Raw genomic sequence first — 16195 nt, 5'->3', positions numbered from 1 at the left:
GCCTTCAGGCGTTGCCAAGTTTCCTTCGATAATAACCGAATTTACTGGAAAAATTGTGAATATTTTTTTCCGAACTTTTCAGACTATTTAGTACGCAATTTAATCCAAAATATCTGAATATTTAAAAGAAAAATGTGCATAAATATCTTTAAAAATACATTTTTATCAAGGAAAATTCGGCAACTCTCGAATGTTCATACGGCGTTCTTCCTTAGCACGGCAGTGTGGGTCTCGCGAGATGGACGGAGATGAAGGGTCCACGCCCTTTGCGTCCTTTTTCAACCTGCATGTTTAGGTGCTGGCCGAGAGAGAGGATGAAATATTTGAATGCGGCTGGAACTTAACTGAGCAATGTTTCCATGATAAATAATTCTAGCTTTTTCCAGCTGAGCAATTTCGCAACCATAGATCATCATTAGCTGCTTTCCCATCTATTCGAGTAATTTACAATTCCTAACACGCCGCATCGCGGCGGCAGAGTGCAGCACTGTCCGCGGATGTGGATGGTCGCGTTTCTATGGAATTAAAACATTTCGTTGAGTTATACCGACGCTATCATTAAAGCGCGTCTTATTTCCCCCACCGGCTTGCCAGCTTGTATCGTAAGTTTACGACGCTCTGTCGGTTGACGGGAGCAAAATCTTGACATGAAAGTAACCATCTCTCCCATAGATTAAGTTATTGATACCAATTCCCAGGTCAGAAAATTGTGAGTAATCTTAGTCAAACCTTGGATGGATAGATGTTCGGAAGACGCAAAATTTGGTTGGGGAAACAAAAATTCGTAAAACCGTCTACAATTCCCTGTAAAATTTACGAAAACTAACCAAAATCGATCTTAAGAAAGGTCAACTTTAGCACAGAATTCAGGAAGAGGACCGAAGAGTTATTGCTCCCTTTGCCCTTCTCTAGTTGACGCGCCTGATAGAAAATTGAATTAGGAATTTTTATGTACTAAAAAATCATTTCTATGTTTGTTTTCTTTTAAAAAATTACTTTCTAAAACAAATCATTCTTTATCAAGTCTGATATTCATGTAGTAAACGTAATCCCCTTCAATTTGCTGAGTCGGACCAAGAGTCACTTTGCACACCGTACTATTCTTTGCCAGGTGTTAATAAGGGCCCTTTTATGTGGTGATAAATATCTCACACTGGAAAAAAAAACACATTGGATCTAGAGTCCAAACTCTTAAAAACATCGACAAGAAAAAGTACTCTTGATTCAATCAGAATCTAGCTTATATCAAGAACCAAGCCTCTTAATTTAAGCGGATTTCGTTTTGATTCAAGCAAAAATCCGATTGAATCAAGAGTATTTTTTCTTGTCAATGTTTTCAATAGTCTGGACTCTAGATACAATGTGTTTTTTTTTTTTTCTTTTTCCAGTGCATGTATAATAGTCCATTAATGAAGTTTAGATCTGAACAGGTAGCTACCAGGGATTTTCAGACCCGATCTACTCGAGTCCCTTTTCCGCGCACAAAAAAAAGAAGAAAAAATTATGGAGATGGTAAATATTGATGAAATTTTGAGGGATCTGGCACGGGAGGTCTGGAGGAGGGCAGTCTGCACTTATTACTGCTTGGGCACTAAAAGGAGTCGTTGACGCATCCGTGGTGCGGCGCTGCGTTTCCGTCTTCGAGCTTAATTTCGCCCTCTTCTACTTTTTATTATTTTCATGCTCTAGTACCGCCAACGGCAGAAATGACTCTGTTTTCAACCACCTCTCCGAGCCTAGCCGAAACGCGCGAAATTGTCTTCATTGCAGAAGCTCGGATCTATGTACCGTACCACGACTCTTGAAAGTAGTTCATTCTTTCTTACAAGCGGAGTTTTATCCACTCCAATTCTCGACAAATTCTTCGGAGTGATGCCATGAAGATTAATGAAGCCGCGTTGCTCCACGCCGTCCTGCCGCGAGACTCTTTCGCGAACTAGGTATTATGAATTTGACGGAGGCGCATGAAACGCCTTCAATCAAGAACGATACTACAAGCACCGCTTAGGGGCTCGATAAGTGGCCTACCTGGCCGATCTCCGAAATCTTGAACACACAGCGAAACTTGATGTATTTCTAGTTACAAATGATGTAATAGAACCTTATTCACAGGGCTCGCATTGAATTGCACATGCTTGTATGTCTTACGAGGGGAACTTCCCAAGCTGCCGCCTCCGATCGGGCTGAAAAAATTCGTTCGAACTCTTTGGATGAATCCATTAGGACTGTGTTTTTTTTTTTTTTTTTTTTTTTTTTTTTCCAATGCGCCCTGGAAACACCCCAAAAAAATTCCGGAAAGTAAAGAAAGCAAAAATTGAATGATTTGTTATCAAGTTAAGTAATTAAGCCAGGCAATCAAACCTTGAAATTAAAAATTACGTTGACCATCACGCAGTTATTGCAATGAAAAATCTGTCCAACAGAGGAATTTAACTAACGGTGTCAACAGTTTTTCTAAGTTTTGGTTGACACCATGATCATCCAAAAATAAAAAAAATTATGACTCTTATGAAAGATGATCACGACGCCAACGAAACTTAAAACGTCCCTCTATAACATCTTTCAAATTTCGCAAGTCTTGTTTTTCTTGTGTTATTTACTCTAACCTACCCTAACCTTACCCAACTTTACCTTACAAGACCTAACCCACTTTCACAGAACTTAACTTTCCCCGACCTTACTCTACCTAACTTTAACCTTACCTACCTAATCTAACGGCCGTACACGTCCTGACCTTAACTCACCTAGGTAATCTAACTATACGTGACCCAAACCTCTCCTGTGCACTTAATTTTTTGATTTTACTCAAAAGGAAGCTATTTTTCTGTTTGTTGACACCATGCTCAGCGCCCATTTTTGCGTTTTACTGCTTGAGCACGACGTCAACAATCGTTGACTCCATGATCAGATTTTGGGTTTGTTGACACCATGCAACGTTACCGCCAGCTTCACTTTTATGATTATTTATTTAAAATTTCACATGAATAACGTCTTAATATTTTTTCATCATAGATGTCATATTTCCCGATTTTTTTTTCTGTCCAGAGGCTTATCCACGCCTAAAAATTGGGAATTTTCGTTATTCCTCGGAATGTTTATCAGTGCTCTGACAAAAGCGAAGAGTATTTGATTTTAAGAGGGTAAGAGAGTTTCATCGAGTGAAAGGTGATTCAGTCGGTGAATATGAAATAAGGCTCACGAATTTCATCATCATTCACAAACTCGAACTCACACTACCCGATGGGCTACTGTCGAACCGAGTTTGCAATGTGCACTACAAAAACGGAGCACAACATTTGCACAGGGCGTTGCCAACTTTAAACCCTTCTTCTTTTAAAAATGGTCCCTATAAGAATGCCAGGAATTCTAGGTCCGAGAATGAATGTTTTTTTTCTCAGGAGGTAATTCGCTGTAAACTATTTATGAAACCATTTCGCATCATTTCATAATTTATCTGGATTCATTTTTTTTAAAAAAAAATGTATTGAGTATTAAATTGTAAAATAATACTGATTATACAGAAGATTTTTCTCAAGCACTAGCTTTCAAAGCAATGCTCAGTGGAAAATCAATTTATTTAGACGCAATGTATCTTTTTTTCTTCTTTTTTTATTATTTTTAGGGGCCAAATTAGTTGATAGTTCAGAGCCGTACCTCACATCTGCTCGTATAACTTATTAGGTGACCTTCAAGCTACACGTTGGAAAATTAAGTCAGGAAGTTGCCTCCGAGACAAAGGAACACAAAAGGAACGTTTTTTTTCTAAAAGGGGACAAGTCCACTTTTCCTAATGATCACCATAACGTATTCCTATGGTATTTTATAAGTTTATCTGCAAAATGAACTTGTTCCATGTTAGAAACAACTCGAAAAGTATGCTGTTATACAGTTGCGTAGTAAAAGTACGCTGTTCTGATTTCTACCTACCTACCTATGTGAGAGAAAACGAAGATACAATTCCTCTCCAGTGACTAATTTTCAATCTCTGCTATCGCTCGAATTTATGAAGTATAGCCGGGGTGATCAAATTTTAATTGTTTTATTACCTACATACATACATTCGAGTCGCTTTACAGCGCGCCCGGGCGCTCTGCGACACCTAATCGCCATCCTTGCCTATCGATCCAGAGGTCATCGGTAAATGGCATCTTGTGAATTCATCTTGAATGCCACCTATCCACGATTTTGCTGGACGTCCCCTACGTCTTCTCCCAGGAGGAACCCAAATGTTTTATTACCTCCTCCTCTAAAATCACCTATAGGTATGTTTCGGCAACTTTTGAAATTGTCTATAACCATAGTTCTATGTTGCTTAAGGCTAGTACCGAAGAAAAAATATGTTCTGAAAACGCATTTTGTGGTATTTTGATCAGAAAACTTCAAGCATTCTGAAAATCCATTTGAGGAAAATATGTTAAGGGCATTTGTAAAAGCACCAATCGGAGTCTTGTGTTAGGGCCCGCCCAAACTGTCAATAGGTTGATCTAGATCATGCCGTCACTATCCAACACTCTGGATTCAGTGTTTCCATTCCATGTCAGTCAAAAATTCCGGGATTCGGAACTTTTTTGTTCCAATTCTCCCACTCCATGCCCTTCAAAAGTTCCAAGGAAAATCCGGAAAATGCAAAAGATCCGGAACATTTTGAGACTTTCAAAAGTTCCAGGAAAAATTAAGAAAAATCTCAAAAGTTCCGGAATTCGAAACCAGTTCCGGGAAATGGGAGCGCTGCTCTGATTGGTAGGTGTGGCTGCGTCGTCATCGTCAAACGCGTTGATTGGTTGATTGGCGGGTCGGCAACGATGGCGCAAAAGACGCAGAAAATGGGAATAAAGTATGTCAACAAAATTAAAGATGCGCGCGACGACCATAAAGTTTTATGTTGGCTCAGTTAGCTTGCCCCACTAACAGTTGCCAACATGATGGAGCCATAACAATAGATTAACGGCCAACTCTAAAGTCGCATGAAATAGTGCAGGTTCAGCCAAAATTATGCAACAGATGAGTGCAATGCCCGGGTCTCGAAGCACTCTCCAACCTATCACAATTGGACGGCCATCGCAAAAGAACCTTTCTACCATCGATTTGTCACACACATTGGTTCTTTTCTCTAGTTAGTCCAGGGGCTCCAAACTATCAGCGTTGGTTGCGGACTGCTGGAGAACAGGGGACCTCATCGAAGTTGATCTTCTCATGAAGACATGCAGTTCGTTTAGGGCCTAAGTCAGAAATACTCTTCAACGATCTCGAACTCAAAGGACTTAGGCGTTATTTAAGTAATCCTTAGATACGAATCTAAGAAAAGCTATAGTCAGAAATATATAGAGGACTCCTTTAATTTTTTTTGAAGTAATGCTATTAAAAGCTGCAGATTTTCTGGAGTGAATGCAGACCAGGCATAATCATAAGAGCATCGCAATGACCCTTTTATTCCTTGTCGGAGAATACCGTCAATGACTTAACTCATAAAAAAGTTTAAGGGAACAGAACGCAATCTAATCAACCAAAGATTAAGCTAGTCGGATTAAGCGGCACAAGTTTGATAGATAGGCGGATCCAGGGGCAGGGGGGCGTGGAAAAGGGAATAGAGAATTTGCAGGTGTCTAAAATTTGATGAATTTGAATTTTGTGTTTAAGTGGAAACTACTATGTGAACTGAACACGAGGATACCCTTGGTTCATGAATTGAACAATTATTGGAGAAGATATGACAAAATGATCTGATCTGCTAAAATACATGTGCGTAAATGGGAAATGCCGCCAGATGACGTCACTAGGCGGTGCATTTCCTCACTTCTAAATCTATTTTTATACTATTTCCCATATCAGAAAAAAATTATAAAAAATACTGTGAAATCAGCTTTTTAAGCACTTCCAGATGAAGCAATAAAAAGTTTGCATGCAAATTCTCCATTCGCCGGAAAAAAGGAGGAAGAAAGAAAGAAGGAACCTGGGAAAGACGAAGGAAAAACACTTACATTTGATAATTATTCATGATGAAATTGACTCGAACTGCATACTGGATGCTTGAAAAATTCAAAAATTTTCCGGTACGCCCCCCTACCCCAGAAGTGTCCGGATTCGCCTATGGTTTGACGTAGCATGGACCGAAAATCGGAGCGACTGGCTCTGGACCGATCCGATGCCATTAGCCGCACACCACACTATCAAAACTATTACAATCGATTTGTCACACTATCAAAATATTCCATCAAAATATCAAGGTCAAGTGCTGTGATTGGTCCAAGTCATCGCATGAGCCAATCACAACACCTGACCCTGATATTTTGATGACCAAGCTTGATAGTGTAACACAGGCCGAAGACTCATTTTGGCGGTGCGGCAAGAGCCTCGCCGCCGGACCCGAGTTTGGGAACTCCCGGCCGCAACTTTCCCGATCACCAGTCGATCTTCCGAGCTGGATTCTCAAACGAAAATATCATTTAAGGCGCAAATATTGCATCGGGCACCATCCGCGGCGTCCCCCATTATCTGCCAATTCCTCCGAACTCCCGATTTACGATACGCGTTGTCCTCGTTTTATATTTCGCTCCACCCTCGCTCGCTCCGCCCTTGCGGGATCAATACGTCGCTGCACTTACAAAACCGCGTAACTACATTTCCACATGAGTCTCAGTAAGCATTGTATTCTATATACCTCGGGACTAATCTGAATGTGTGCAGTTGCGCCTTCAAGCGAGAAAAGCGTCGAATATACTCTCCTCGCAAGTTAAACTCATTCTTCGATCTTCATCTATGGAATTAGCATGCTACATGGAGTACATTTTAATTTAGTGCCGGAGTCATGGGCAACTTTGCCGAGTTCGTTGACTCGCCACCAGAGGGCACTTCAATTTCATTGTTGTTCAGAATTAACGTTCTCGGTCTTTAATGGACGTATTTATGCCGAAAGGAGCTATGTCACGCGCAAAACCTATGGACATAGTTCCTTTTAGCATAAATACGTCCTAATGGACCTCTGGACAAGGCACGAACGGAGACAAAATATTCTTGAGACTTCGAACCACCCATCTGAGTATTACGGAAGGACGCCGACGCAGCAAAAGCTTTTCCGCGGATTCGAGATTTTCTTCCGGGCGGTAACTCTTTTTTTTGTGTGATGATGACTGAATTCTCGTTAATTATTTTACGGAGGGAATTCGTGAAAAGAATTCCTCAACACTTTATGTATCAGTCATCACCAGACGAAGAATGTTGATTCCTAACAATATTTTGACTCTAGACATCAAATGAGGGGCTTGGAGGACAAGGGGCATAAATGCTGTTTTTGAATTAAGTGAGATATTCATGAATCCAACTAAAACTAGTTTGGAAGTATATTCTGTGAAAAAGTCACAACTAAAACCCATATTTAAAGCATCAAACAGTGAGTTTAAACTTCCTTTCCACCATAAGACTCCATGTAATTTTGAAACTTAAAACATGTATTTCTCGAAAATTTAAATCTAAATATTACCCTATCAATTAATGAACTTCATGTTGGTGGTGAACTGGGATGAAGAGGGTGCACTACATCACGTCTCTCCATACTCTTCAAGTGAAATTAGGGGGAAATTGCGGAAAATCGGGATAAATGGGAAAAATTCGGGCGTAGATACGGAAAATTCGAACCAAGTAGGTCCGAAACTCATAGGATCCAAGGAACTTAAGAACCTAATAGGAACTAAAAGTACCGAACATGAGGATGAAGGTAAGTGTGGATCGTGATGAATTGGGATTAGTCGGCACAGTAGTAATGGGATCAATCCCGTATAAATCGGCATGGTTCGGTGTAAATGGGGACAAATCTGTTCGAATCCTTGCACTGACAAAAAAGTTACGGGCTACATAGACGCACCGTCCGCTGCGGGCTCAAAGGCCGAAAGTTCCGGGTGCTGGAGCCGTAGTCTCGACTGCTCCGGGCGCTACACACGGAACTTTTGGTCACTTAGCCCGGAACGCGGACGGTAAGTCCATTTAGCCCGTAAGCACGGAGTTTTTTTTTCAGTGTGTACATCGAGAATACAAGAGATAGCAAGAGTAGGTTCTATTTGCATAACTATCCCAATCTAATCGGTGAGCAAAACCCCTGAATCTCGGCAACACTGCCATCTGGGCAGCTTACAAAACGGCGGAATCGTGTTCGCCAAAGGAGCGCGCGACGGGGTGAAGGGGGGAGGGGGGACCGCTTGATGCATGATCCGCGGTTGCAGTGCGATCCTGCCCCGACCCGAACAACTATATTACAGGGATGTTGGACGGCAGGGGGGGCAAGGGGGGCGGGGGTGGGCGAAGATAGCCCACCTGTTGAAGCCAGTCGGCCAGGTGCCCGCGCCCGCTTAAAAGCCCCACCGCCTTGGTGGCCCTAAACCGTCGTCGCACGACTCCTCCCCGCTGCGCCCGTGCCCCCCATCCCCCCTCCCCCCTCCACCCCCTTCCCCGCTCGCGGACGGGTTCACTTATTTGATTTTTCATAATTGCGATGTGACGTTGGCTTTACTTGTTTACCGTCCCGCGGTTGTGAAGCAGGCACGCGCGATATCGATAGCTCGATTTTTTGTGTCGGGCCCGCTCGAAGCTTCGTCTTCGTGATTGGAGCAGGAACTGGGAATGGAGCGATCTGGCGAATCACGCCGCATGCACGAGTGCAGTCGGTAAACCTCCCTCATTTCGAGCTTTCATTTTCTTCGAAGAAACGACTCGATTTCCCGACAAACTGTTCACGGAAGAAAAAAAAGATCAGGGGTTAGCCCCAGAAATTGTGGTGCTACCTCGATTTGTTGGATGATATGTGCATGTTCGTTTAACTGGACGTGTTTCTGTCAAACGGAACTATGTGCATCATGACGTTAGGCCTGTTATGCATATATTCCTATGGGTCTCAGGACTCATATATGTCTTAATGCACATAGTTTCGTTTGACAGGAATACGTCCACCTGTGGTAGATCCGCAACTCGTACCCCAACATATGGGTTGGTAACCTAATTTATCGGGGTGCTGTACCACCATTAATTAGGGCACTACCACAATTATTAATTTGAAATTTCCATATCATCCAACAAACTTGTGCTTTTTTCGCATGGGTCCTATTTGTCAGCAAACTTCAATTCGGTATCGAAGATTCGATGTGTTTTTTTTTTCTTCTTCTTTCTTTTTTTTAAATCTAATTCGGTACAGCCGATTCTTATGGCATGATTATATCAATTGCAGGACCTTTTTGCTTGCGAGGTACGAGGGCTAGAAAGAGGGTGGTTCACGTGGGGCGGCTGCACCAGGCGCCATCACAACAAGAGCACCAAAATGGGCGTTTTAAGGAAAAAAGACGAGGGAAGAGGACAGGGCCGGATTCACCTACTTGCCGCCCATGGGCCGCCTATATTTTGCCGCCCCTTTCTCATTCGTTTTGAGACTCGATAAAAACCATCAATTGAACGTGCCAGCGGGGGAGGGGTGCATAAGACGCATTTACTCGTGTTGAACACATTTTTTGGGAAAGCCATGTCAACACTACTAGCAAAAGTTCACGAAACTTTGCGCGAAAGTTAAGTTCCGTAAACCTATCTCTGTGTGGACAAGGCCTTCCATTCATAAGAAATGAACGAAAAAATTATGAAAGAACAAACATAAATGTGGTTCAATGATATCAACTTCTGCCGCCACGCCGCGCAGACCGCGCCGTGTTGGACGCAATGCGTGAAGTATTCACGCAGTCTTGTAGGCGCTATGCGTTTCACGCTGACCGCACTGTGTTTGGCGCAGTGCGTGAAGTATTCATGCATTCTTGTAGGCGCTATCCGTTTCACGCTGACCGCAATGACCGCACTGTGTTTGATGCAATGCGTGAAGTATTCGTGCAGTCTTGTAGGCGCTAATAAGTGTTACATGCCGATCGCCGCGCCGAGGGCTTCTCCTTTTCATTTCAAGTCCTCGTTATCATTTCTCTCTAAGTCTCGCCGTTGTAGGCCAAATTGCGTGTTTGGTTTCTCTCGTAACTCGACTTATTGAGGATTCTGTCTCTTGTATCACTAAGAGACGACAAAATTAGAAATTACTATACTCTCAGGAAATGAGAGATTTTGTCGCCTTTTCTCTCGTTTGTAATTTTGTTTTTATAAATCCGATTTTTTTAATACCTACACTTTAAAAAATTGCAAATTTTTGCCGCCCCTTAGATTTGCTACCATGGGCCGCGGCCCATGTGGCCACCCCCTTAATCCGGCCCTGGAAGAGGAGAGAAACGATATGTCCCGAATTTTCCGCGGCAATGTTCCCTCCCCTCCTTCTGTTGCTTAAAGTGATAACAACACAGGCTAAGCCGATGAAGCACAGAGATGGCGGTTGCCACATTTTCATACCGCAGAGACTGCCGCGGCAACTTTTAGTGCGCGATTTGACTCACTTGGACCATTGCGTTTTCATGAGCGGGAGATTTTTATCCTCGCGTCAAAACACATTAAAATAATGACTGAGTTAGTAATTCATTTCAGCACTTTCCGTCGCGCCAATCGCGTTTTACGTGAAATTTTCGACAAGAAATACGTACCAGAATGCTTAAATTTATACTTTCTAATAATTATTTATAATTTATATTTTTAATTATCGTATATTGTAATTCCTATTGTTCTTTGACTTGTACCATAGCATTAATAATGGGGTTTTAATGTGCCAAAATAAAATAAATAAATAAATTCGTACGTTGGCTAGTCGTCCAATCAATACATCGAGATGCAATGAATCGAATGGATGAGATCGTAGTTAAATCGGTTTTAGCGAGCAAACCGATGCCACGGTCCAGCTTTCCTCATGACTCATCCCAGGACCCCCCCCTCCGGATCCCCCCCTCCAGGCCCCTCCGGACCCCCCTCCCTCCGGGCCGCTTACGGATCCGTCCACCTCGGTAAGTCATCTCTGAGGGACTCCTAATGATTGTTCATTATTTCATTTTTAACTGCCTATTTGCTCCCCTCGTATATTTGCTCTATTTTCATTCCGTTCCCATTCGAGTTGGTGGGATGGCTCCCATTCCAGGGGCGGAGCCGAAAATTTATGGAATACGCGGGGGGCTCGCCGTGGGGGGTCTCGCGATCGAGGAAAAGCGCGGCTCCCTTGAGAATGTGAAAATTGTTGCTTTTTCACCAAGAGTCACGGTCTTGACCACCGTCTCCTCGCGTGCTGACCATTCGTCGTTCATCATTCCCGAGGAATTTCGGTGTTACGAAGAAATTGACCCCCAGACACATTTGACAGGGTTTGAAGGCATCATTTTTCATACATGTCACAATAGGACGTATTTCTGTCAAACGGAACTAAGTGCCAATTTGAGTTCCTTTTGAGGAATTTAGAATGCCGGACAGCGCGTTCTGTCAAACGGAACTAAGCGCCATGGAAAAGCATTGCGAGTATAGGACGGAATGAGCCCCGACGCCCGGTTCCGCCGCCAATCAAAGCCCCCCTCTACCTTCCTCCCCCTATGGCGCTTAGTTCCGTTTGACGGACATACGTCCAATAGAGAATTTGCAAGTACTGAAATTCGATGAATTTCGTGTTTAAGTGAAAACTATTGATTGAATTGAACACGAGGAGACTCTGGGTCATGAATTGAACAATTATTGGAGAAGATATAACAAAATGATCTAATCTGCTAAAATACGTGTTTTAAAATGGGAAATGCCGCCAGATGTACGCTGTAAGGAGGACCAATTTCCGCTTACTGAGCATTGAAAAAGCAAGGCTTTCTAGTTCCTCTGTCCGATGCTTTTTTTTCCAGTGCGGTTCTCCGTGTCTCTAGGTTTGTGCATCATCTCATTGATTATTCGAGATTTTTCTTTGAGCCATTTTTCTGAATTTTCTGTGTGACAGATTGCCGGATAAACGGTCAGGAGGTGAGACCGGGGCACAGCGTGGCGATTTTGGACGACCCGTGCCTGCGGTGTCGCTGCGAGTCGACGTCGAGGCGAATGGTCTGCGAGAAGAGGTCTTGCCCGGTCCTCCACTGCCTCACAAGCCCCGTCAAGAATCCAGGCGACTGCTGTCCTCGCTGCAACGGTAATACTTCCCAAATACTCATCATCTATCCTGCCGTGCTAAGGAAAAACGCCGTATGAGCCTTCAGGCGTTGCCAAATTTCCCCTGGCAAATCACTAATTTTCAGGGAAATTTTTGAATGTTTGTCTACCAATTTCTCAGACAATTTTGTTTGTAATTTGATCTAAAACAGCTGAGAATTTCAAGGAAAAATAATCATAATTTTCTTCAAAAATAAACATTTTATCAAAGGAAATTTGGCAACTCTCGAATGTTCATACGGCGTTCTTCCTTAGTACGGCAGTATTCTCCCGTGATAGCGAAGGGACCCGTAAGGGCAAAAATTAAGTTCTGAGAAAACGATCTTAGAAGCGTCTGACCGGAAAATTTTATTGATAGAAGCAGGGGCGTGGCGTGAATTGCGATATATCGATTGTTATGTAATTTAAACCGATGGTAAAGAATCGATTATTAAGGTGTTCGCTGCGAACACCCTGTTAATCGATCCTTTTCCATAGGTTTAAATGACAGATCAATCAATCTATCGCAAAGCACGCCACGCCACTGCATAGAAGCCTCCGTCCTTCGTCATACTGTTAATACTCATCCGGAAGACTCCTCAAAGAAAACTGAAACATTCCTCTTCCTCGAGATGATTACGTAGTAGTTGAGCGGCTTCTGATGGTGGGGGAAAAATGAGATAAAATACCAATGCAAATGGGTAGATTCTGCATGATATGGCGCAAAGAAGTAAGAAAATCTAAAAATTTTGAATAATGACAAATTTAATGAAAAGAACGATAGCGCCATCGAAAAATCTTGAAATCGCCTTCCAAGATCAAAAAAGGCTGTTTTAGGAACCGACCCATTCATAATGTTCACTTTTACGCGGGAACGGATGCGGCACACTCGTGACGTCACAGCACATGACATACCTGGTCTCTTCATCAAGCGGCTGCCAATCCCTTATGTAGAAATACATTGTAAACGCTTAAGAGGCCAGGCATGTATTGTGACGTCACGAAAGTACTGGATCCGTTACCGCGTAAAAATAACCGTTTTGAAAACCGAATTTCGCGGCGTTTCCAAGTTGATTTTTGGCAAGGTAAAAAAACTCCAAGAAAATTCTTGTTGCATTCCGGGTCCTTAGTTCTTTCGATAGAAGCAGTAGGAAAAATTGTGCAAGAGGCCCATTAATTGGATAGTTTCCCGAAGTTGCACGGGCGAAATGAAAAATATGAAATATTGAAATTTTCCGTCCAACATTTCATGAAATTTCACGGAGCTGTGACTAATATAATAAGTATAAAACTTATTTGCAGGGGCTGGGTATGCAGCACGCACTGAAAACGCCAAGAAGCAAAAACCTGTCTACTTTCATTCAATTTTTCATTTGATTTTGAAACATATTTTTCATGAAATATTTCACATGAAATTTCGATTTAGATTTTCTTCATCGTGAAAAAATGCAAGGCTGTAGTTTCCTCTCTGGGGTTTTCAGGTTCGCGGCATTTCGTGGAGCCGCCGAAGGGACAGTGCCTGCTGAACAACGAGCTTCACCCGGCGGGTCACTCCTTCGAGGTGGACAGGTGCACCGTCTGCTCTTGCTTGAACGCGACGACTGTCTGCAAGCGCAAGAACTGCCCGGCCCTCGACTGCCCCCCCAGCAGGCAAAGCTTCGTCCACGGTCGCCAGTGCTGCCCCCGCTGCTTGGACCTCCCCAAATCCACCGAGTGCATCGACCATGGCCGCACTTACCAGGTACTTCAAGCATAGCTTCCTCTAGAGTACCTTTATAGCGAGAGTATGGACAGATCGCTTGATGGAGAGCTTAGGGCCCAAAAGTGCAGCCACCCTTCTGAGCAACTTCTAACACACGAAATTTCACTGCCAGCCTACAGATTTCAATTCTAACCAAGATGGCCAAGAATGTACATAAATGAGCGTTCTTTCGCAAAAATGAGTAAAATTATGCAAAAAGTAAGCCAATCACATGCTTTATAAACGACGGTTCGTAACAATTGTATTTGTAAATCGCTCTGGACATTTGAAATTCATAGGTTGGCTGCATTTCTGGGCCCTAACTTTATTCGCGGGGGCATCGGTGAAGGCCTGATGAATTTTCGGAGTTTCACATCTGTCTATACTCTCGCTATAGGTACTCTAGCTTCCTCCTCCTGCAATGGACAATGGAGAATTTGCAAGGGTCTGAAATTTGATGAATTTTGTGTCGAAGTAGAATCTACTGAGTGAACTGAACACGAAATTACCCTTGATTCATAAATTGAGCAATTATTAGAGGAGATATGACAAAAAAACCGATTCTGCTAAAATGCATGTGTTTAAATGAGAAATGCCGCCAGATGACGTTACAAGGCGGCAAATTTTCTCACTTTTTTTAAATCAATTTTTCTCCAATTTCTCATGTCAGAAAAAATTATGAAAAATGCAGCGAACTCAGCTCATTAGGCACCTTCAGATGAAGCAATCAAATTTTTGTATGCAAATTCTCCATTGCACGTATTTAGGGACTAGAGAAGTGTAGGAATGATGGGGTGTGTTCTTGGTGAGCCGCATAAGAAAGAATATAAAAGTGGGCATGATTTTTTCCGGAAATGGAAAAGCGGGATTTTACATTTAATCAAACGTAACTCGGCTCTGACGTCACCGGCGCTTTATAATTCCCATTCATTCGCCATAGTCCGAGAACTAAGGAGCGCCCCCCTTCTCTCCCCCGTCTCTTTGACAGAAATACGTCCAATGAATGTTGTTCAGCAGAAAAAAACCAAGTTTTTTTTCAAAAACAAGCGGTTTGCCCGCTGTGAAATAGAAACTCGCATATAAATTGAAGCTAAAACTTTTTCATTTTCAATTTTACGTGTGCAAATTTATTATGTGAGAAGTCTGGGAATTTTAATCATTCTGGTCCGGGAAAACTTGAAAAAATCAGGAAATGTCCTCCTCCTGAGTCACTAGATACGCTGATGGCACTTGTCTCTGAATTGGGGGACGGGCCTTGCTTGAATGCAAAGCAGTAGCAGCGCAGAGCAGGTCGAAAGTGAAGCGGAAAAGTTGTGCGGAATCGATGACATGCTCGGGCGCCAGGCTTCGTTAAGTCGTAAGTTTCAGGTGCGCGCCGGCTCGGAACCGAGACAGAGAGCTATGTCTATACTGCCGTATGGCTCTTTAGACGCCGCCAGCTTTCCTTCCATAAAAAACGAATTCACTGGGAAAATACTGTATACTTTTCCTTAAAATTCCGGACAGTTATGTTCCCAATTTGATCTGAAATACCTGCAAATTGTAAGTGAAAATATGAATACCTTTCCTCAAAAATATATGTTTTATCCAGGGAAATCTGACAGCTTTCGAATGTGTGTACGGCGTTTTTCCTTGCCACGGTAGCATACTCCGGGGCGATTATGCGTTTTAGACCGCTTCAAGGATTAATGATGAGAGCGCGAGGTGCGCTGCGACCGAACCCCGTAACGAGCCTTATGTGCGGTCGCTCCATTAGTATTTCCTCTCTATTGATTACTCTTCGCTTATGGAAAATGCCCGGGGCAACGCACTGTTCGACTGCTTTAAGTCGAGGTCTCGAAAATGTCCGAAAACTTCGATCCAGCTCGACGCGAAGTTTACAATTCTGCGATCGACCCCTGCACCAATCGATCACTGGAAAAAAATGGGGATTTATACATCTTCACAAATGATTTCGATTTCTCATCGAAAGTCCAAAGTATACTGCCGTGCTAAGGAAGAACGCCGTATGAGCCTTCAGACGTTGCCAAGTTTCCTCCGATCAAAACCGAAAATACTGGGAAAATTTTGAATATTATTTGATCTCCGATTAGAGAAAACAAAACATCAAAACCCAATTCTCATGGGCTGCTACTTTCATTCACTAGCGTTGAAGTCTCTTTGGATTTCGAGGCCACAGAGCTCACCGGTAGCGAGGCGTTAATGATCGATCATCGATATTTCACCCGTTTGAAGTTGTGGTAAAGAATCGATTATTAAAGTGTTCGTTGCGAACACCCTGTTCATCGAGCCTTTCCCATGAGTTTAAATGACCGATTAATCGATATATCGCAAAGCAACCCACGCCATTGGAGTTCATTTTCAGAGGAGAGGAGCGGGGGAAGCTCTGATTGGAGCTATAAATTTTCT

General features: G+C 42.8%; 1 protein-coding gene across 2 annotated transcripts in view; it reads left to right on the top strand.

The window, feature by feature from the left end:
- The window catches only part of cv-2 (crosveinless 2-secreting protein), a 201161-nt gene that overhangs the window by 169077 nt on the left and 15889 nt on the right, over nucleotides 1-16195 (top strand). For both annotated transcript variants that reach the window (XM_019055954.2, XM_072295931.1), the window contains exons 6-7: nucleotides 11861-12046; nucleotides 13527-13786. In XM_019055954.2, coding sequence (XP_018911499.2) covers nucleotides 11861-12046; nucleotides 13527-13786 — 446 coding nt within the window. The remainder of the gene's footprint in view (nucleotides 1-11860; nucleotides 12047-13526; nucleotides 13787-16195) is intronic.

This window comes from Bemisia tabaci, chromosome 1 (assembly GCF_918797505.1).
Source record: "Bemisia tabaci chromosome 1, PGI_BMITA_v3".
Taxonomy (NCBI): Eukaryota; Metazoa; Arthropoda; class Insecta; order Hemiptera; family Aleyrodidae; genus Bemisia; species Bemisia tabaci.
The sequence above is the reverse complement of the archived record's forward strand: the minus strand, read 5'-3'. Positions and strand labels throughout refer to the sequence as shown.